This window comes from Solea senegalensis, linkage group LG10, assembly GCF_019176455.1.
Source record: "Solea senegalensis isolate Sse05_10M linkage group LG10, IFAPA_SoseM_1, whole genome shotgun sequence".
NCBI classification, from domain to species: Eukaryota; Metazoa; Chordata; class Actinopteri; order Pleuronectiformes; family Soleidae; genus Solea; species Solea senegalensis.
Genome location: NC_058030.1, coordinates 9966446 through 9990314, shown reverse-complemented (window position 1 = coordinate 9990314; position 23869 = coordinate 9966446). Strand labels below are relative to the sequence as shown.

The 23869-nt window shown below is 40.1% G+C and overlaps 2 protein-coding genes across 5 annotated transcripts in view; both read right to left on the bottom strand.

Moving 5' to 3' along the window:
• The window catches only part of LOC122776042 (transcriptional enhancer factor TEF-3-like), a 31062-nt gene extending 15681 nt beyond the window's left edge, over window positions 1-15381 (bottom strand). For both annotated transcript variants that reach the window (XM_044036382.1, XM_044036383.1), the window contains exons 1-2: window positions 15103-15381; window positions 7309-7654 (exon numbers count right to left, since the gene is read on the bottom strand). In XM_044036382.1, the coding sequence (XP_043892317.1) occupies window positions 7309-7315 (7 nt within the window). In that variant the 5' untranslated portion in view covers window positions 7316-7654; window positions 15103-15381. The remainder of the gene's footprint in view (window positions 1-7308; window positions 7655-15102) is intronic.
• A 447-nt stretch (window positions 15382-15828) lies between these two features.
• Window positions 15829-23869, bottom strand: part of si:dkey-82f1.1 (DENN domain-containing protein 2A) — a 33890-nt gene continuing 25849 nt past the window's right edge. For all 3 annotated transcript variants that reach the window (XM_044036357.1, XM_044036358.1, XM_044036356.1), the window contains 11 exons: window positions 22912-23021; window positions 22265-22334; window positions 21972-22049; window positions 20849-20989; window positions 20554-20702; window positions 19068-19245; window positions 18902-18943; window positions 18635-18740; window positions 18126-18413; window positions 17600-17686; window positions 15829-17509 (listed from right to left, as the gene is read on the bottom strand). In XM_044036357.1, the coding sequence (XP_043892292.1) occupies window positions 17478-17509; window positions 17600-17686; window positions 18126-18413; window positions 18635-18740; window positions 18902-18943; window positions 19068-19245; window positions 20554-20702; window positions 20849-20989; window positions 21972-22049; window positions 22265-22334; window positions 22912-23021 (1281 nt within the window). In that variant the 3' untranslated portion in view covers window positions 15829-17477. The remainder of the gene's footprint in view (window positions 17510-17599; window positions 17687-18125; window positions 18414-18634; window positions 18741-18901; window positions 18944-19067; window positions 19246-20553; window positions 20703-20848; window positions 20990-21971; window positions 22050-22264; window positions 22335-22911; window positions 23022-23869) is intronic.

Sequence of the window (23869 nt, the reverse complement as noted above, 5' to 3'; positions counted from 1 at the left end):
AAACTCACTTTGCACTAAAAAGTGTAGTTTTGCCTTTGCAACTAGCCATAAAGGCTGCCATCTAGATTAGCATAGGTCTATATTGAAACTCACTTTCAACAGCTCAGTTGGTTCAAGTGTTAAAAATGTTTAAACTTACAACAGTGACATTATCATTCACTTATATAGTAAATAAGTGAATTAATGAGTGTTGGCTTGGAAAAAAGAGGAGGAATAAACTAGTGTATATTAGCTCCAGAACCACTCCAGAACACAGACACACATACTTACAGCTTAGCTGTAGTGCTGCCTTTGCAATGAAGCTAAACTCCTCTCCTAAATGCTGTTTGTTACAGTTTTTACACACAGAGACAAGACATAAACTTACTCACACTCACACACACACGTTAGCTCCAGTTGAGACATTCATTCCATCACTTCATTTCTTTCAGGGATGTAACTCCTCAACCACTTACTGTTTATCAGGAGCCGCACTCGCCAGGCCGATTGTTTGAGCCCCCGAATACATGCTTCTTTAATTCCTCAGGGATTAAGAAAGTGTTCCACATTTCTTCCCATTCAGACTCTTAAAAATGAGCAGAGCTTTGTCAAAATCCTTACAGTGTACTTGACCTCAAATGAACATTAACTTGTCTGTATGGCGTTCCTCACATTACAGAAGGAAGTTCTTCCAGTTCCCAGCAACTCATCTCCAAGAAACTTCACTAAGTGTACAGTAGGATGTAAATGGTGTATGCAATACAGTAGGGATTCTCAAAGTAGCAGACACACACACAGATGTGTGAGCATGTCTTCACATAAAACCTTCTTGTGAATGTAGAGAAGCAGATCCTGTTTTCATTGTGGCAACCAGACACTATGCAAGACTCTCTTGCGTCAAACTTGTTGTCAAAACCCCAAGCACACATAAATACATATATTTATGGGGAATAATGGTTTAAACGGATTCTGCCACCAACAGTGCAAACGACACACATTTTTATTGATGGTATCCACATTGATGAAATTGGCCAAGTCATGTATTGCAAACATTAAACAGCTTCCTTAATGGGCTGTCAAATAAGGTTTGCTTCATGTTCTTGCATCGGATATCAGAGGCCCTACCACTCCTAGAGTGAGGGTTTGGGGACGGGCCCATTAAAAATACCCTCCAACACACCCATCAGATCAGAGGGGGAGCTCAGTCACACACCGATGATATCATGATATCCAATGGGAGTAGCACAGACAGAGAGCTTGTGCCAGCCAAGGATGTCGGAAAGTCACATAGGAACATTATACCATCACCCACTGGGTCCACAGTTTGATGTTGTTTATCACATTGCCTGCAGTCAGACTTGTCGGGAATCTGATTCTGGAAAAAATGCTAAAGGGCATGAAAAGTGAATGACCGCAGCAGAAGCAAAGTTGACGTCAGGGGATCCTGGGTTTTGCAACTTAGGAAACATTATTTGTGGGTTTATAGGGAATATTTCAGTGGCTGAAACATTTTGGTTAAGTTTCCATACTATATACTATATACTTAGTGTTTTCACAGTGCCAGGGTCAGAACCATGAATAATTGGCAGGATAAAATGGTCTTTCAATGGACATTTCTGCACTAAATGATTGGTATGAGGTAGCGAGAAGACAAAACTACACCTACACCATTCACGTCAGTCTCAAACATTCTTCTGAACTGGACATTATTGTATAAAGGTATTTGACCACAGCAGAGATGATGACTCGTCAACCTCTGGGCTGTATATGGTGCATATGGAGACAGTTTGATATGACTTCTGGGACAATGCAGAAACAAAACAAAAACTCATGAGTGTGGGATCACTGCTGGGTTTGATACAAGGGGAAATGTGTTTCATTTGCAAGACCAAAGAGGAAATGATGTGCGTCTCAGTCTGCACTCTGCAGGAAAACATGGTTCTCCACCCCTGGACTAGAGCATACTGCTGTAATTTGAATATAATTGTGTTGCGATGCCATAGATTGCTGTGGCAATGAAGACTGAGTTATATGAGTTATATCACTGATAAGTGATGGCGGAAACACTTTCAGGACATGGGCTGGAAGTTGGTCAGTGATGAGAAAATAAAATTTTTTTCTTCCAAACAGTCACAAACATATCTCTGTATATTTACGTCCAGGACAATCAATATCATCAGAACTCCTTTAGCCAAATATATTACTAAAACTGTTTTGGGTCATATCTCTCTCTCTCCCTGGCCTGTTGATAAAGGTCATGGTGAGGTGGACAGGGTTAGTGATGTGGTCTGCAGGTTCTTCTCAAGGTCAACCTCTGGTCCTGGTTAGTCATAAATCTGCATTTCCCCCTCTCTCTCTTTTCTCAGCTTCTCTCTCTCTCTCTCTCAGCTCAGTGCATTCCTGACATTCCACTGCCCAAGTCTTACATCTGCTACCCAAACAGCATCCCATTAATCCACGTCCTGTTTATGAGTACAACAGCAGCTCTGAGTGCAAAAGCTCTATTTAATCCAATTAAGAATGAACCCTAAACCCGACATTATGATGTACACTATAGTTAGCATTAAACTGCAACAGTAATGAACACCTCAGATGACAGAGCCATGCCTGCAGAAAAACATTCTTTTTAAGTATGCTGCTATGTTTAGGTCTGTGGTAGGAACATTTTTGTTGCTCTTGTAATATATGAGTCATTATATTGTTGGCCAGTGTGTCCATGCACATTTGTTCACATACAGTATGTCCATCTGCCAAGCACTCAGAAGACACATCTGCCAGCCAAATGTTTTACTGCAGGAGCACATTTGCCCCACTGTGTCTGCTGAGGTAAACAAAGGTCACATTTAGGCTGCAGTCTGCAGGAATGTCTTGGCTGAGTATTATTTCCCCTCTTATAGAGCCTGGATGCAGCCTGCTGAGCTCTCAAAAGACCTCTATTAAGTCTCCATAACAGCAACAAGCCACAGACTTCATTAGTAAAAGGGGGTGCGTGTGTTCCTCTAAACAGTTTTTAACACTTCAAATGTTAAAACTTGTTTTAGTATGATAGTGAAGGTATTCACATGCTTTCATTAATTTGCATGTAAAGCGAATGCATTTTCTCCTCTTCACAAATGGGGAGAGACTATGTTGAATTACAATGGTTTAGAAAGGAATTATGGATTTAAGACTGAAAAGAGTATGTCTCCAATGTTCTATTTAGGATTTTTAAGGCGTGCCTAAAAATATGACTCAACGGTGCACCATAGTTAGCAAAACACCAAAAGCTGTGACAATAAAACAAAAAAACATGCAGAAAAGCTCTGCCACTTTATTTAACGATAAATGATGAGGAAATGAAATAAAGAAGAAGAACAAAAAGAAGAGCAGACTTCCACTGTGAGGCTGCAGGTACCACTGATAGAGAAAGAAGGAGAGAGAGCAGGACTGTAGCTAAACCAGTGCAGTGATAGTGTACATGTTATTAAATGTTATTAAAGTGGTGAGAATGTCACTTCTCTACATGTTTGTGAAACAAGTGGTTTAATACAGATGCATTTATGTGTATATTCTGTATAAACACCAATGAACAGCAATGTCCACTTGCTTAGGTCCATACTAATGTGTGTAAATGTGCATGTGTGTGTTTGGCTCCTCCAGTAGACACACCTCCAATGTTTAGAAGTAGTGAATGCTGCTGAACATTACATGAATTGAAACCTAATTTTTAAACACTTGGGCACCTATTTTAATCATTCAAATTTGGCAAGATGGTTAGTAACACATTTCCTATTTCCATTGTTACACACACTTGAGTTACTGACATAACTTAAAAATAAACATTTATTTTTAAGTAGAGAACTGCCACACTGTCACAAATGTAAACCACAAAGCCAAGCCTCTGAGGCTTCTCAACTGGTCAACAGGTCAAGGTGACTGGTGAATCTCTCACTTTACTGCCACAGTTTGAACCTGGGTGAGGACTCAATGTTGTTTTCCACTGACCCTGTACATTCTTAATGAGGATCACTTAAAACAAAAACATATTTGCATAGCCTGACAAAAAACGACAATGGGTTGACATGTTGCACAAGCAGAGCTCAGTGGGAGCATGATTCATTGTGTTTGGCGTCTTTGTTGTGTCAGAAAAACACGCCACTAGTGAGGGAGGCACTGTTGATGTGATCCATTTCACTAGCACAAGCAATCAGCCCTTTTTTTCTTTCTTCAATACCACAGGAAGTGAGATCCATCAAAATGTGATAAAAGTACTCCTCTAACAGATGTGAGGAAATCGAGGGGGACGAAACCAAACAGCTGCATAAAACATGCACTGCAAGAATTAATGCTGGCTACATAAAAATGATTCAAAAGATGTCATAAAATAAAACAATTACAATTGCATAAGTGGCACATAAATTCATATGGCAGTTATATAGCAGCAAATAAACACGGAAGATAATCAGATTTGCAGTGCCACATTCTTCAAGTGAGAGCTGTCAGCATGTAGGTTTCAACTGCAGTACAAGTTTGGGACTGTTTTTCCATTATTGCAGCATGAGGCCTTTGGTCAGACCACAGGGCACATCTCTCACTGAGAGCCACACAAGGCAGGAAATGTTTTCCTTGGCAGATGCATGTCAAATTACTGCTGGACCACATAACCACGACAATATCAATGACACCGTCCCTAATAAGCGAGCTAATAGGTCTGTTGAGTAATGAGTGAGTGGGCCAGCACTATGGACAGCATTATGGGAAGAAATGTTGTGAATGTACATGGAATATGTGCTGAAAACATTCCACTAATTTTAGGAATTTACAATAGTGAAGGTGATCTGAACACATTCCTTTTTGTTTTGCTGCTCAGAGAATCAATATAATAATGTTTGGCAAGGAATGGCATTTATTCCTCAAAGGGGAATTCAACCTAAAATTCAGAGCATGTCGAGACTTTTCTTATCCGTGTATCCATATTTAGCCAGCGCAAAGAGACAAAATAACATTTATATGGTTTTTGAATCATCACTTTACCATTTCATGTATGCTTTAAAAACTATTCTCAGTTGATATTTGATTTGGGTACCTGGTTTAACACCTACCCACAAACCATCAGCACTTTAACAACACTAAAGAGCTTCAAAGTGGATTTGCAGTGATTGTGATTGCTTGAATGACTTGAGTTGTTGGCCACTTGTGAACCCGGCGATAGTGTCAAAAGGGGACGACTGTGGAGCTGCAGAGCTACGGGAAGAGCTGGCTGCGCTGTTTGGGGGGAGGGGCAATGGGGGCAACGTGGGCCATGCATGGGTTGAGTCTTGCCTCATTTCTCAAGTAAATCTGGATTTGCAGCATGGCTGTCAGGCTGAACTCAGAGAGCAGCTGGAGGTGAACTGAAAGTCAAACAGTCTGTCTGACTGACAGACTGGCAGAGGATAGAAGAGGTTATTCGTAAAGGCCAAAGTCAGACAGGGAGTCTAAGACAATGAGATGTGAGCTGTTAAATCACCGAAATAGCAGGGAGCATGGGAGGTAAGCACAAACACACAACCTCTACCTTTCCACTATGAAGTACACAATGCCAGTACATACACATACACACACACACACACTGGGGACAGGTGTGAAAGAGAACCCAGAGGCCATGCAAGACATCACTGCCCACCTCAGTGTTTATTTGTCCAACCCCCACCTCCCCTCCAGGCGTTCAAAGGGTAAACGTCTATTCTGGTTTAGGGTTACAGCCGAGCTGCCTTGAACCCTCAGGCTCCCAAACACACATGCCATTCCTGGCGGGCCAACGCACTCCCTGGCATGCATCACCTGCCCCTGACTCCCACCGAGAGGAAGGGGCACCTCAGTGCCTCCCTTGCCAAAAAGAGCCACCACCTTAGTTGATCCAGCCCACCCCCACCCCCTAAATCCCTGTGATATAGAATGATGCACCTGCCCCTCTCCCCCTGCCCTCCTCCAACTATTATTACAGGCTTTATAAGGGTTTAAGTGTTGATCAGAGGATGGCCATGACCTCAATAGGTAGCTAAGCTCGCCTATGCAAGCCTAACAGTTAAAGGAGCTGTCTGGCACAGTGACAAAGCAAGGTGATGACAGAGGCAGTCTGGTAACACCAGTACCTCTGTCCACCCTGTTTTCCTCCAACCAGATCTACTGTCAAACAGTACAGCAGTGAGATGCTCAGTGGCTGAGTTATCTGTTCGCAAACATTTACACCATTTAACCACAACGAGTGAAATTTGAGATTGGCTCCTTCAAAACTAATTCCAGTTGACTGATTTGGAAGTAATTTTGGTAAGGAGCCCTCCACTATTAAAGCCAGACATACAGTAGGGCAGAGGTTTCTCCCAAGTATAATAGTGAAAGTCATCTCTCTTCAGTTATATGACATTATGGGTCTTGGCAGGTTGGAGTTGCTGCTGCTTTGACGTATTTAAGTGAAGAAATTTTTCTGTGAAAAGTCACAGTTTTATTTGCTGCATACTATGTGTGTAGAGGAATGAGCGGTTTGAGTGTGTGTGCATTCACACTGTACATTATGGGACCAAATGGAGCTGACAGCTGTGCAGGAAGCAGGGGAGATGTGAAACATGAACACGAGGAGCAGTGATGAATGGATTGTGTGTGTGAGTGTGTGTGTGTGGGTGGGTGGAGGAGGTATGTGAAACTAATTAAGTGACCATATGAAGTTTAGTTTATAATGGGAAGTGTGCAGATGAGGATATTTATCTGTTTACTCCCATAGCACTGCAGATGTGGGTAACAGTCCAGAAACATCTTCTGTCATAATTTTCTCACTGGCATTGGCACTTACACACACACACACACACACACACACACACAAATCTTAAAGATATAATATGAAACATTTCTGCATTCTATGTATATCTAAAAACTAAGGCTATAGATTTTGTTAAGTATTGTACTTATATTAGCCAATCATTTCCCAGCACTTGTTAAATCCAAAGAAATCTGTATTCGTATTTAGATTAGAAGTATAGAACTATTCAGAACTACTAGTTAGCCAGTGGGTTAGCTTTTGTTTTTTGATTAAATTGTGTGCATTTGTCACTAACGCATCACTTCATTGCCATTTGCTGCCCGTTCTGCAACCAAAGCTCTCCCATAAAGCACAAACACACAGCGGAACCAAACAAAATGACAAGTTCCATGACCCCACACTGCTTCCCAACGTCATCAAACTATGTCTTATTGTTTTAACTGGCAGTATGGACTATACTTTTTTTTCTGCATGTGAGTGGTTCCCCAGACCTTGTGTTTATCAACTCATTCAAAAAGAAAACGTTAGTGAGATGACAACAGCGATGGGCGTACCGTACATCTTGCCCTCATCGGAGAGGATGATCTTCCTGCGGCCACAAGGGGGGTAGATGGCCAGTGCTTCCTGGAAGCTCTGCTCAATGTCAGGGGCCCACACGCCCTCCGCATCATTTTCCAGGGGTTTGTCGAGTCCGTCTCCCAGCTCCTCACTCCCGCCCCTGGGGGAGGGAGCCGTCGCCCACTCTGCAGACGTGGTGGGAGGACAGAAAAGGGGCCAAAGAGCAAGTGGTGGATGATTAGGGCTTGGGTGTGGGTGTGGAAGGAGAGGGAAGAGGCAGCAAGGAGTGGATCAGTCTCTACGAAATCCACAGGTGATCAGTCTGGATGTGGCAGCACAGTCCTATAGGAATAGGAAAAAAGAATGGTTTAATTATTGTGGTGCTGTCATCAAATTTTTATATTCGCACAAATTAAATTAGAAAATTTGAAAATAATATACACCAGGGAAATCTTGCAAATTCTCAGATAAAAGAAGGCGGAATCCAAAAAAAAAATGTAAGACAAGTAATTAACTCCTTTATCGCAGCTAATCATGAATGAGGGATTCTTCAGACAAACACTTCCTAATTTTCAGGGATGTCGAGTAACATTTTCTCAGGTTGACTGTGTTTAACATGATCTCAAAAGCTCAAGGGTGCAACATAAGCAGATACATAAAAGCTACTGAAAAGCAAAAGATGTTTTCTGCCAAAGTGGTTTGAAAAACAAACTCTACTGTGACCAGCTGACGACACAGTCAGAGTTGGTTAGTGACCTAACTGTTGCATTAGTCATACAAATCTTCTGGCGGATTACGTGATCCCATCAGCCCCGCAGCTGCTAATCCTGACTTGGAGAAAGCACTTCAGATCATTATTTAGGTTAGTGCCACAATGAAAACAAACAACAAAGTGGCACCTGGCACTGACACGATAGCGAGATGAGGAGGCTATGCATAGATGGAGGGCTCAAAGTCAACAAATGAGGAGACACATTAAAGTGGGATCACTGTCCTCAGACACACTTAGCCACGCATGCCAAGGAGGATCATACCAGGATATTAAGGCCGGTGGGCTTTTTAGGTTGCCCATGTTTCCATCAGCATTATAACTGAATGTATGATTAAACTTATCCTCTGCTGGTCCTGTAATCAATGTGTCAGTGCTTTTGACGAGGGTGGATAGGTGGGGGATGTTGGGACTGATACCAAATTAACCAGCTGATTTATTAAGAGGATTAACTTTTTATTGCTGTGGCTCATTGTGACAGAAAAATGGCAAAACAGCAATGAGATCCACATGTGAATGACATCGTAAGTGTGACTTGCAAAATGTCAGGCAACAACATTCGTGTCCTGTTTTCTCTCCACACTCACTTGTTTAGGATGGTGCTTATACCTCTGGGGGGAGAGCATGAGGCAGACATTAGCTCCGCCTCTTCCTCTCAGCGGATGTGCAGGCACCACAGGCAGGACAAGGTAAAAAGAGAAAACTCTCAAACCTGTGAGTCACTACAAACCGAGCGTTTTGTTTGTCATTGATGGTTTTCCTGCCCCTGTGAAACTAAGAGACCTCCATGTCCTTTTATGGCAGCAAAGAAAAAAGCAGTGGTCATTGTGTCAGAGTGTGTAATGTGTGCGGCAGGCCCATTGTGGTCTGTCAGGTTCCACAAGTCTACAGTTGAAAAGTGATTTTATGAGTGAGTCAGAGTGTGGTATATAGTAAGACTCTCTAGTGTCCCCACTCTCTGCACTCTTCCTCTGAACCCCCTGATGCTCCATAATGCTTCCTGCAGAGTGTCCGGCCAGCCGACTGTTCACCCATCTCTCCCTCCCCTTTGTCTCTCACTTACACACACACACACACACACACACACACACACACACACACACACACACACACACACACACACACACACACACACACACACACACACACAAAACACAGATGTGTACATAAAAACACACACACGGAAAAGATAAAACTACTGCCCACACAAACAAATCTCCCAAGACACAAACACACATCAGAAACACCAGAGAAAACAGGACAAATACAAAGCCACATACACCACTGTCTTTCCACATAAAGAACAACATGACGACAACAATGAATTAGAGTAAATAGGTTTTTAAAGCACTTGCTTAAAAAGGGTTTAGTTTGGGTTATCAATTTTAAAAAAGAGTAATAGGGCTGCACAATTACAATATGACCAAGTGCAATATGTAATGAAGAAGACAGGCAAGATGCCAAATTGTTCAGGTGATATCTGGAATAATAATCACAGTGGACTAATGGATTTATGGACATTCTACCAACAATACTAATGGCTATAGTTCAGATTTGGGGAATTTATTTGAACTGTTAAAACATATTAAATGTTATTGTTAAACCATTATATTGTTATTTACAATTAAATATATGTATATATATATATATATAATATTTACACATGTAAATGTGAAATTGCTCATAACAGTAATAACAGCTCTTCTCTTGTCAATGTATGTGATTGCTTCACAGACTGTTAGAGGTTGCTCTCTCTGCAGGTGAATCTCCTGTGTGAAACAGTTAATACTAAATAGCTTGAAACTGAGGAATTAACCAAAATTATTTAAACACAAATAAGTGAGTGGAAAGCAAAGAGAAAATTAGATTAGAGCATCAAATCAAACATCTAAATCATGATAAAACTAAATAAAGACAACATATCGTAACAGTTTTCCTCAAGGGGCTAATTTGTGGTTTGCATTTCATCCATATAAACCTTATCAGTACAAAATGCGAGACACGCCACTACAATTAGTACTAGCCATAAAAACCACTAAACCATAATCTCGATCACGAGCTGACCTGCTACTTGACAGATTTGTGGAAGCCGTAAACCATTAGTGTGCCACTCATAACATTGGTGTTACTGTCCGGGAGGTTAATTAATTTAAACCATGCCTTAAAACACCCTCCATTAACCCACCTCTATCCCTCACCCATCCCATCCAGTCCTCCCCCCAGCAAGGCCCCTCTTCCCTGGATCTGCTCAACAGGATAATCCCACAGCTGGCACAGTGGACAGCAGGCCATGATCCCACCACCCCCGCCACAAATGTGCCACAAATACAATTGTGCGTGCGCACACACACACACACGCAACAAATTAAGGCAGAAGAAACACTTGAACACACATTAGCCACAGATGCTTTAAAACATACTCACATAATTCACCCAAGTAGATTCAAATACACACTCTGCCTCTGTTCACCTTTGCCCTGAACCAGTGACTGTGGTGGCCACTATAGCATTAACTGTTTATGGTTAGGATAATGCTTTGTGTAAACTATCTGTCCAAATGACTGAATGCCAATGTAGTATCCTAAAAAGAATAGCTGCGCAAACCTGTGTGTGTGTGTGTGGGCACGTGCACTTACAGTCACAATCTCCTCTAATCAGGCTGGGAATGTAAAAGCAGGAAACCTAGTCTGAAAATCAGGCAGCACTTAGGGATCAGGCTATGTGATGGAAAGCAGTGAAGACACACATTTGTTTTGTTTTGTCGGGTTGTTGCTGAAAGGACATGTTCTCTGGTTTTGAGCCCCACAGAGCTGAACCAGCAGGTGACTCAAAGCTTCACACACAACACACACACATGTTCATGTGTCTACAGCACAGTGAGTTTCGCATTTTAAATATTACTGAAGCATGTGCATGAAAACATGCAAACAGAAAAAAAGCTTCCCTTATATGCAGACGAAAATAAATGAAATGAAATTGTTGTCCACCAACACGCACACACACACTAGCCTTTTCCATCTAAAATTCACAGCTACATCTTGGCCTGAACAGTGGGACAATAATGATCCATCAATTACTAGATGTGCTCCATTGTGACTGTGAGGGAATTGTTTATGTTTATGAAAAGGTCAGATTAAATTTAAAATTTAAAATTAATTTTTAGATTTGAAGCTGGTTTTAAACACTTTTTTTTTTAAAGTCACCTGCACTACATTTGTGGTTCCCACCCACACTGGGAATAACTGCTATAGAAGTGTCACATGAAAACAGTAAAGCCCAGGGCAACAACTAACGGTTATTTTCATTATTGTTTGCTTTGTCGATTACTTTATTGTTAAACTGATTCATCATCTCCTCTGTAAAATACTAAAAACTTTCCCCCAGTGACATAAGCAATTGTATTAGATTCATTATTACTCACAATAAAACAAATATAGCTGAAATAGGGAGAATTATGTGCAGATGTTTAAACATGTAATATTTGATGCAATAGAATCCATCAAAGTTTAAAACTGAATGCATGTCATTTAAAAACAATAATAACAAAATTGAATACAAGAAAATAAACCAGTCTTTGTAAGTAGTAAGTATAACTATAATACATTTTACATAAAAAGAAGCTATAGGGATTATATGACCACTAAACTAAAACCTCTGCTCTTGTTTTCTGCTGTTTGGCTCAACTGTTTTACTCAGGAGAACAAAAAATAGAGCTGAAAGTACTGTATAGTGAATATCCGACACATGTTGAGTGGCCAGAAACATTTTATAAGGTGGAAGTATGTTGGTGTTGTTTTTGAAGCTCCTTCACAAGAGGACATAAGGTCAGGACTCGCTGGTCATTAAAGCTTAAGGGTTGGAGCCAGAGAGGACGGAGGGTTTTATCAGATCATACAAACAGAAAAACTCATCAGAATGACTGGACTCAATAGACAACACAGTCACACATACACACACACACACTGCTCAGAGCTGTGGGTGAAGAGTGCTGTTTGTAGAAAAGCAGAGGGGAGGAGGTCGTGCAAAAAGTCTTTGTTCTATAAGGCTCATATCTGAGGCATTATTCGTTTCTCTTGTGCTGAGTGGAGGAGGAATGATCGCTATGTGGGATGAGCACTGCAAAAAAAAAAGGACAAACAACTCCTCCACTCTGGAGCGGACTTGTCTAAGGGCAACTCAACATACATTCTGACTTGCAAACAAGGCTGAAACTCAGATTTCCCCATTTGCTTGCACCCTTTGACACTTTTTTAACCTCCTTTCTTAATTGTTCCACTCAAACACAAACATCTGCCCCCACATACAGTATGGATGCATATAAGCTACTGGAGTGCAACAAAACAGCCCGTAATTTGACAAAAGTGACAAGAAGTGTGACTCGAAAGAAAAGAACAAAACAAAAAGGAAAAACCCAAATGGCTCTGGTAGTCAGGGACTTCAAAGGAGGCTTTGACTTTAACTCCTTCAACCTCCGAACCTCACCACAGTGCCATCCTGCTCCATTCCACCTGTTTCCCCCACTGGAATAACACCTCCGAACCTCACCACAGTGCCATCCTGCTCCATTCCACCTGTTTCCCCCACTGGAATAACAGGCTGTTCTCAGCTGCCCTGCGGGACACCATAGTGACACACATGTACACGTGCACACAGTGTTACACGGCCCCGTGTTAGCTGTTTTGAACTGTGACTGAAAACATGCTCGGCTCACTCACTGCTTCCTTCAGCTCTGCAGCAGCGATGAGACACAATCTAAGCAAGACCTGTTACACGCTGACATAAGGTATTTGCAGACTTTTATAATAATGAGTATTGGCTGTCAAAGTTCATAATCATGTTCACAAGATCTAAAAGCTGGCAAAATATTTCATCAGCAACATACAGTATCTTCATGTAAAATATGCCAAATTACACATACTATATTGGCTGGTTTTCTTAGTTTACAGTAATAATTAATATTTTGATATCATATTTTATTATTACAGTTTCCACATAAAAAACATCTGAACCAAAGTACAGTAATTCATTGGTTTTATTTAATTTGAACCACTGCTGATGTGTGACATTAATGTCTTAAAAAACATGTATTTTTAAGGATTAAAATTGTGCATTAAAGTAAGCTAACATTCAACACCTATAGTAGCTATATTACTCTTAATATTAATTATGGCCACATTACTTTACAGGCACTTACTACACATCCATGTTCAGTGAGAATATATTTGTACAGAATATACACAGAAGACTGAATTTTTACGACTGACAAATGGGAAGTTATTACATTTACTCAAGTGTAATTTTATTGTACTGTACATTATACTTTTAACCTGTTACTTTACAATCAAACTCCACTAACGTTCATATGACACCTATATGACTTTGTAGACAAAGATTTTAAGAATGAATCACACAATGGGCCTGTGCAATGACGCACTAGACTAAACAACACCTTCAGTGAAATACCTTCAACTTCAACATGAAAATACTATTTACACAGTATGAATATTAATCCTGTAAATTAAGGATTAGGGGCCAATCTACAAAAAGTGTATTTCTTTTCATACTTTCTCTTAAAACATTTGACTAATGCTTACATGCAGTTTGAAGGACATTTACAAGAATACAGTACAATCCTGAAGGTCTCCAACTTGACTCGAGCATTTTGAGTTGGTGCATTTCTTGCATCTCTTACCTGTTGCTTCTGTGCAACAGGTGTATATCAGAGGGAAACTTTATCTGACAATATTTACAGCAAGAATTTGCAGGACTGTATTTATAGTATTAGTATTACAACAACAATCACTACACCATATCCTATGTTCATTCACAGAGACACTGAAGGCTCACAGGAGATATTCTTCAGCGTTGCTCAATAAATGTGCAGAATCATTTTCAGCCTTTTACTTGAGATTTACACATTCAAAAATGAAGTTGCGGTTCATTTATCAAACATTATCTCCTGAAAAAGGCTTTACCAGTTTATAATTAAAAAGAGATGTTACAGAAATGGCAGCAAACAATGGTCAGAAATGTTAGAAAATGTACGCATTTTCACAATTTATTTTGCAAATTTGACCACAGAGGTTAATCATATTTAAAAAGTGTGTCAGAATCAACTTTACTAGCCAAGTACGGACAAACATACAATGAATTAACTCCAGATTTTTAATTTCTCTAAGTAAATGAATTTGTGCACCACTGAACAGCAGATTATAGAGAGAGAGACAGTTGTGAACTGTTATTTGCCTATACATACCTACAACCTTTTTTCACATCAGAACCTTCTTCTTTTTTTCTTTTTTTTACATGTAATATAATACCTTAATGTCACCTAGGCATATATAGTTGCATTGTTCTTCTTTAATTGCTAATGTACATGTGTATTTGTTATCTTAATATTTTAGTGTGCTTAGATATATGTATTATATACAAGACAGATACTTTTCTATTTTGAGGGTTTAAGTTAATGTATGGAAAGGATTACACTCCTTATGAATTCACTCTTTTTAAACTTTCAACATATATATTTCATATGTATTACTTCATTAAATAGTCATGGACAGTGCGATGCAGAACAAAAGCAACACTTCCAGTCTACTCTTCACACCTGTTGATAGTTTTTTTTTAATACAGCAGCCGGGTTAATAATTACACGCTCCGTTTGGTTTTAGCGACGTTTCCCGGTGTAAAAGTTTACCCAGACAGGCGCTAATGTTTGACTGTGGCTCTATGACGTTATTCCTTCACATAAAAGGAAAAAAAAACAAAGTTCCGGCTGAAGCACAGGAAGCCACAGCGCGCGCACAGGAATTACAGGGGAAAATGTAGGAATTTGAGCGAAGACATGCGAGATATTTTAGGAATGTAATGTCGCACAGAGAGCGAGCATGACTCAGGCAGAGGAAAAGTGAAATAAGCTGCTGACTATGAGTGTTTAAAAACAAAGTTTACACTCTGACAGTCGACGCAGGAGTTTAACACTTTTAAAAGAGAAACGTAGCAAACACTTGTTGGAGCTTACCTGTGTCAGCAGCAGACAGGTACAGCACTATGTCACTTCTTCTCCTTTTCTTCTCTTTTCTGACAACGTAAGTTTGTTTTCTGTTTCTTTTTGTAAGCTTATTTCTTTCTTTCTTTCTTTGTTTTCTGCTGCCTCGTCCGCTTCCCTGAGCCGCTTGTTTGAAGAGAGAGAGGTGGGCAGGAATTTCAGGAATTAGCCGTGGTATGACATGAAGCCTGGAAAAAGCCAGAGGAAAAGGACCAAGGGAGAGAAAGAAAAGGAGGGGAGGCGTGTGTGGAAGTGGAGGGGAGGAGAGGAGAGGGGAGGGTAAGGTGGGAACGCAGGGACCGACGGGAGGGAGGGGAGGGGTAGGCAGGTCTGACCAGCCAACATGTAATCACGGGGGTCATCAAGGATAGTATAAGTGATGTCTTTTTTTATTTATAGCCTACTTTTGTTGTGTTGTTTTTGTTAGCTTTATTTTGTAAACCGGTTTCTAATTGCTGTGTATTCCCTGTTCCCCTGACAAACGACTAACTTTAACATTTTAATAGTCTCATCATGAACCACACACATTCACTGACATGACATTCAGAGTCTTGCATGAAAATCTATCTATCTATCTATCTATCTATCTATCTATCTATCTATCTATCTATCTATCTATCTGTGTTGTTGTTTTTACATTATGTTTCAGAATACAAGGGATAGTAAATACATTTTCTCTTCCTGAAATACTCCACAGTCTCCACTCTACGCAGACAATTTATTCCAAAAGAAATACATCAGTGATACTACATTAAACCTCTCCATTTCCTTTTACTTGTTAACTGAAACTTTAACTCCACAATTGTCATCTATACATTGTACAGTAAGATTTTCAGAATGAATGACCTACACAATATGCTGCACTAGACTAAACCATAGAACATTTAACTAACAAATGAAGTAATTTCCTGTTGCCTATTGGAGATCTAATGTGATGGAGATTAAGGCATAGAATAAGTTATATACTGTATAGCTTTGTTTTGTTAGTGTTTTCTAAGCATAAAACAACTAAAGTGATAGTCCTTTTAGTCACGGGCATGTTGTTGGAGGCATTAAAGGTCTGGGGGCTTAATTGTCTCAGATGTTAAGTCTGAACTTTGGACACTGAGGCAAATCGTGCAGGAAACCATAAACGGGGTAACAGCCCCCTCTGGTGGGTATTTGTGAGTATTACACATTATTGTATCATGGAAAAGAACAACCACCTCAAAGCATGACACAAAATGACATGTTTTGTTTTACTAGTGATGGTAATGCGTGTTAATATATATAAGAATTGATGAATGACCAAGTTACTTTATTTTTTTAAATGATGTGTTTCAGTTCTACCCCCATTTCATTTCTCATTTTGTGCAAACCTATACCATCTACCTCTCTCATGCTGCGCCTGCATATTTAAATTATAATTTATTTATTTTTAAATGATAAGACATTTGTCTGATTCAAATTATTTTATTAATAAAGTTTCATTGCATTCTCAATCAAGTTGAAGGTAAGTCTAGTTGCTTTTGTGAGATACGCTGACACTGACAGACCTAAGATACATGTGATTCGTCAACATGAAATCTATCCACATCCCAAGTGACGGATGCATTCACATTGTTTTTATTTCTTTTGATGAGCCTTCCATTTTCAATAAACGTTGATGTAAAACAGTGGTACATATATCCGACAACCCAAAGTGGTCTACAAACAGACTGGACTAGACTCTGTTAAATAAAGCCTATTACAAACTACAGGATTTTTTTTTTGCACTCGTTTTAAGGAAACTTTAAAAAGCGATTAAATTTGCCTAAGAGAATATAAATTAACTTAAAAGCCTCCTGTTGAAGAAGTTGTACTATTGAATTGATAAAAGTTTTCTATAGAAAATACTTGGAATGTAAGAGAAAGTATTGTACAACACTGGATGTTTAGTAACACTCCTCCTCCTCCTCCTCCTCACCAGTTTATAGGTGAAGTGGGAAAGTAGAGAACATTGTTCCTCAAAACTGTTAAAACTGTGCTGTGCTGTACAGTATTACACTGTTAGGACTGAGTGAAACAAAAACCTTGGGAACGGTGGAATGAGACACTGAGCCATCATGTTTTGGTCCCGGTTGAGTGAAATCCTCACAATGGGAAAGGAACGACTGGCTCCAGAAGCTGGGAGCTAAACCCAGATTCCCTCATGTTTAAAAAAACTATGAGTTCAGTTCACTTCAGGTCTTCCTCTCTGTTCTGACCTAAAGTTAAGTCTCCATCTCTGATCGCTCCACATTCAGGAAGCATCTTTTCTTCTTCTCATTCAAATCTTGCTGCTTTATCTTTCTTTTTCCTACATTTACAGATGATATCCTGACTTGACATCATTTCTTGGAAAGGAATTTCATCTTGCTTCCTGAAAAAACAAAAGCAGTGAATTAATTTAAATATGTTCTTAATGTTTGATTGATTAAATCATCCATTGATGATGTACTGTAAATCTTACCTAGGCCCTTAAGGAATTTGTTGACTCCTCGTTGCTCACTTCCAGGCAGTGAGTCCAGATAATCCTGTGCTCTCACCTCAAACAGACCTGAAAACAAACAAGTTGTGTGTTTGAAAGACACCATGTACCATCCCCATATTAAAAACAAAGGTTAAAATCAGTGGCATATATTTTTTTAATTAAAGAAAAAAACAATAATATAAAATAATAATAATTTGACAAATCAAATAATACCGACAATATTGGTATATGGTTCACATCAAACTCATTAAGTAGTGTTGTGTAGACTTTGTGTGGACACGTAACCAAAACACACACACACAAAAACTTGATAATTTCTTGTCCAAAGGTCTCTTAATAATAAAAGCATGAATATAACAGTTAAACAAGTGGAACATTTATTAAAAAAATTGGCAAATTCTTGACTCATTCTTTCACATACATCTATACTAGTTATATAAGTAGTATAGATGTATAAGTATATAAGTTCAAGCTGGATAAAATGTGAATTCAATCCTCTCAATACCTCTGAGGCCCTGTCTGCGCATCTCCCTCTCCTGAATGAAGCCGGTGAACATCTGGGTCTCCATGAACACCTCCAGAAACCTCCTCAAGCTTTTGGAAGTCACTGCTTTCCGAAAGGGTTCGCGCTGAAAGGATGACGTGGTGGGAGAGGAGGGACTAGTCAAAGTGGGGGAAGAGACAGACTCATCCTCCCGCTCCGCTCCACCCATGAAGAGGGAGTAGTGACCCACCATCTCCACAAAGAAACGCACAAAGGCCTCTGATACCACGGTGCTCAGGGAGCTGGAGTCTGGGAGGAGGTAGAAGACAGAGAACCAGAAGATTTAATCACATGACTTTTAAACTGAAACTAAATAAGGGCTGTAATTTCTGAAAGTCTAACCACAGTCAATAGCACAGCAGGTCAGCAAAAGTGCTCTGTTCTTGAATTAAGTGGACACTATTATTACTATATTCAGGGTCTTAAATAAATGTATCTGAATAGACGCAATAATCATAGTGCTGAGTCACCGTTTGGCAGATCTCCTTTCTCACAGGCCAGCTCCCTCCTCTTATCCAGCACATGCTCAAGAGCTGCCTGCAGCTTATGAGGAAGAATGGAGTCCTCATCATCCAGCTGTGGAGGCAAAACCAGGTAAAAATGCAGTCAACATCCTGCAGAGAGTTGACATACTGTATTCACATTACATCTGGTTAAACTGCTACAAATGTAATGGAGTTAAAAGACAAGCCAGCTGCTGTGATTATGGATAGATTTTCAGTTTCTGCAGTTTCTACCTGTCGCAGGAAACGGCTGTTGCCGAGGTCGACCACCAGGACCTGAGGGAAGAAGAGAGAGAAATGAGAGGATGAAGTAATTTCCTGGAGCTATTGTTCACAGGAGAAGTTGAAAAACAAGGCACCACACTTAGTACATCACTAACAAAAAATAATCTTATCTTACTTCTTCAATAGGCAACTCTTTGAGGCGAGGCAGAGAGCTGGAGAGGAGGCCAACGATGAACGGTGTAGGGGTGCAGACGATGTCTAACATGGAGGGCGGGAGCACAGGGATGTACGTATGCTGCCAGGTGAAGGGGTAGAGAAGAGCCACGACTGCATGGCAACACTGAGACAATGTGCTGCAGGAAGAGACAGGAAAAAGAAGGATTAGATGATATATGATTGAAAAACAATCTTTCACAACACAAGGTGTCAACATATTGACACATTGAGATGTGACAACACAAGATGTGGCAACATGAGACGTGACAACATGAATCTCTGAATTGAATCACAATAATTCCTGGAACAGGGCCATTGTCAATCATACTTAGTCCATGAGTGATTTTCTTTCATGAAGTGTTTTCTATTAAAATTGCCAGTGAACAATAAAACGTGTAATGTGTAGGAAAAGAAAAACTGACAATTTTGTTGCTTTCACACTGTGCACAGATCTGAGTTGCATTTTTATATGTGCACTCAAGGACTGAATGAGAAGCATGTAGACATTTTGTGTTCCAAATAATATTTTTTTTTTGACGGTGCTAAAAATTCCACAAGAAGTGGCCTCTCCTGCCTGTCTTTAAACTAGAACTCAATGATAACTCAAGTTAACTTCTGTTGCCTAAAGAAGCTCATCATTACCCCGAGAGGAATGTTCAAAATCGTATTTTGGTTGATTGTGATTTAACTGAGCAACTTATAAAAACGACACAGCTGCAGCAAACACATTCAGTCTACATTGTTAAATTAATCTCACACACGTGTGCCTCTGGTCTCATTTAATTCATTAAAAAAAATGGACCGACTAAGCCAAGTTTCCGCTCTATGGCAGAGACTGTGCAGTAACTCAGGATCTGATTATGAGCTATGATGAGAAACGTTTCTAATCCTCATGGAACAAAATAAAAACATCTAAGAAATGTTTAAGTAGGAAGGAGCTAAAAAACTTACTTTATTTATGCTGCCTGAACAGCATAAATAATCTTGGTACTATACTTCAGGTTACAATGACTGTTTCCATTGAGACCACAAGTTGAACCAGGTGTACCACAACAGTTAATATAACCCTTTGATCCTGACCACAGGGATAATAGATTTTGAGTTAAAGCTTTAAACTGAAGTGTGTGGGCGAGATGACGTCATTGTGCACACGTGTTAGTGGTGGAGTCGGGCTCTCTAACTCCTTCTATCTGACATCTATGACAGTTTTCCAAAGTAGAAGTGATTGTTCCCCAAGCGACTGTATAACACAGCAGCATTCCTTCCCCTCACACTCGGTCAGAGTCTTCTACTACTTGTCGACTTGAGGTCTCCCTGTCCTACCCCTCAGACTCTTTACTACTGCTCTTTTCATGTATCATGAACCTATCTTCGCTGGTCCGATCATGGTGGATGAATTCATAACTTTAATTAAAAAGCAATGACACCATGTTGCTGGAGCCAACCTGAGTTTGTCAGCAGTGAAGATGACCCTGCGTTCCAGCAGCAGAGAGGCAAACACTCGTAGAAGGAGGCGCAGATTCAAGGAGGAGAAGAGACATTCGAAGTCCACATGTTCCAGACGGGAATCTGAAGGCCGACACAGCTCTATGACCTACGGGAAAGACGAAGACTGTCAGTTTGTGCTTACTTATGTGCACTTCATGCACACCAGAGAGTACACTGGTATGATTATATAACTTTGAGTTAGATTTAGTGCATGGAATTTGCCTCCAGTGACAGCACCATCATCATTTTTACCTCTGTCCCAGAGCCAGGTAGGAAGTTCTTGACAGTGATGGTTCTTCCTGGAGCAGGAAAAGGAGCTTCCATGATGCCTCTCATAAAAGGCTGCACCAGAGCAGGAGAGATAGCTCTCCTCTTTTCCACTTCATCCAAGATCTGGAAAAAGACAGAGAATGAGGCTCTGTAACCTGAAGCAATCACATATATTCATATGAGTAGCCTATATTGCAAGACAAGTTTGGAGCATTAGATCTCCATAACCTAGAATTGAAATTCCCAGCACTCTAGGTTTAGAAACTTAAGGTTTCAGCACTGTAATAATGCTACCATTACCATAAACATACATACAGGTCCCACTGATATCACTACCCTTTCTTCCTGTTAAAGTAGCAGTTAAACTGACATTGTACTCAGGTCTTATCATAAATGGATCAAAGATGAGAAAATACAGGGGTAAGAACATTGAGAATCTTTTGGAAACCACACTTGCTGTTATAATCATAAACATATGCATTGGCACTGTAATGCAGTGCAGACTGCCAAGCATGTAAAAGTGATTACAAGAAACTGATTACAACCTGAATCCATCACATGTACCCCTCTACAGATTCACACATCTGTGCAGTATTAAACCTTTGTATAACTGATCTGATGCAGATGTAATATGTTTCACCATATCATCGGAATTTACCAATGTAGAGGCAACTGTACTGTATGTTTAATTATGATTTCCCAAATCTGCAGACGTATTTACTGTCTTATGACCATGTTTGTATGCTTAAAAGCCGCAAATCAGCATGGCATACTGTATATACTGTACACTGCAGGGACATTTATGTACACAGATTATTACACAAATAAATCTGAGGCTCATTACAGGGAACAGTTTCCATAGCTGTAACCACATCAGCTGCAGTTCGCATGCACCTCGGAGCTCGAGCCAGGACTGTGTACAAAAAGTGGGCGGAGGAAGGGTGGAGCTCTGTGGGTGGTGTACTACTCCCTACTTACTCAGTTGGGGGGCTGGATTCATGTGTTCATGAAAAATATGTGATTCGGAGCAACGTAACTAGGTTGAATTTTATAGATGTGAGTAAACGTCGTGCTTTTTTGTGGATGCCTAAGTCATAGTATTTACCTTGGAGAAGAGGTCGAAGCAACCCAGGCGGCTCACGATGCAGTAGACCTCAGGGAGCCTCCGGCCTTTACCACTGGGCTGTAAACAGACAGAAAGAAAAACGGCTTCAGAACACGAGAGTGACACAAGAGTTCTCCAAATACAACCACAGGATCGAACCAGTGAAGCAAACCCAAAGACAAATGTATCATTAAATTCAAGAAATCTGTAGGAAATCATTTTACAGGCTCATTTATTATGAAGGAATATCATACTACAAATCAGGAAATAGTGGTCATCAAAGCAGAGCATACCAATAATCGTCGACAGTAGCCAAACCGCCTGCTTCCATCCTCGCCAGTCAGAACAAAGGAGAACGTCTCACTGCAGATATAAAAGAGAGAGAGAGAGAAAAGGGTCATTCCAACATGCTGAAAATGAGTTAGCAATGTAAAAATCACAAAGAAATTATTGTTGTGGGGGGGAAAAAAAACATCCTTTCTTGGATTTTCTCAAACAAAGGCCTGACTTTGTACTTGAGAGGGAATATCCTCGGGACTCGTTTACTCAAATAACCAAATAAACCTTCGTCAACTCTACCTGACAGGTATTCATTGACCGGTGATGACCTCCTCAAGAGGCAAGAGTGTCAGTCTGCAGGTGTGTGTTTAGTGGCCCCTCACATATCCAACACTTTTGCCTCAAGGTAATTATTAGCCATCACCCTCAAGACACATATTTTCTTTTCTTGGAACAATGCAGCCGAATACAGGCGAAAAGGTATTGGGTAACACAGTCATTTATAAACAGCACACACAAAAGAGTTGACTTTGTTAAAGTGAACCAGGTGTAAGTTGTTGAATCCACATCTTCCCCTGTTAACATTTATCAATGTCTGTGACTTATTGTGAAACAAAAAAAATAAATGGTTAATAATGACAAGAAAAGACTGTTGACTGACCTGGGAAAATTGTCGACAGGTGCCCAGTCTTTGGCATCAGGGAAACAGAACTGAGGGATGACCTTCAGCTGGTCCTCAGTCTCCCGCATGAACTTAAAGCTCCTCTCAAGCTGGATAAAATTAAGAGAACATGTCAGACACATTTAGTGAAGCTGAAAGATCATGTCTTTTAAAATGCTACAGTGTAACCAGGGGTGTGCAGTCAGGGTTGGCCTTTTGTTTTTGTTTGCTTTCCATTTTTGATTCTTGTCTTTTCTTTTTTGTTTTTATTGCAAGCACATGGAGTCTACACCTGTTGTATGAAATTGATTGCTTTATTGATTGATTGAATGATTGACTAACCAAAGCCAGATTTACTAGGTGGAAGGGACAGAAAATTGCTCATACTTTTCAGAGAGAAACATTTCAGAGGCACATTCAACTTCAGCAAGCTTTACTAAACTCACTCAGTCTCACTCTCTCCCATCATATACACATAGCACACAAGAATCTGCTCAGCTACTCATATGATAATATTGTCAGCCTCCCATTATTAGCTATGTCAGTGTTTCAAATATTCTTAATTGTCATGTGCCATCGGCAGAGGTTCTGAAATATTGTACAAGGTTATAAATTGTGATACTGTGTGCCTGTTGCTGACATTGCTGATGTTGGGATAATGGATTATGGGTTAAATTAAGATTATTGTGCGCAAGCCTGCTATCTGTATTTTTGCACAAGTTTAATAATGGGGACTTAATGTTAGGACGTAATCATTTAAGTCTGGTAATGGCATTTAATGATGCTAATTTTAAACAATTCTAAACATTGTGGACTCACCTGCCTAACCAACGTTGTGAGAGGTCTGCACGGCCTTACCTAGTCCCAGGTCTTGTGGCATGTTACTGCGTATTACTAATCAGAATTTTAGATTTGTGTCTTTTAAATAATTATGGTTCGTTCTAAACCTTGCTACTTT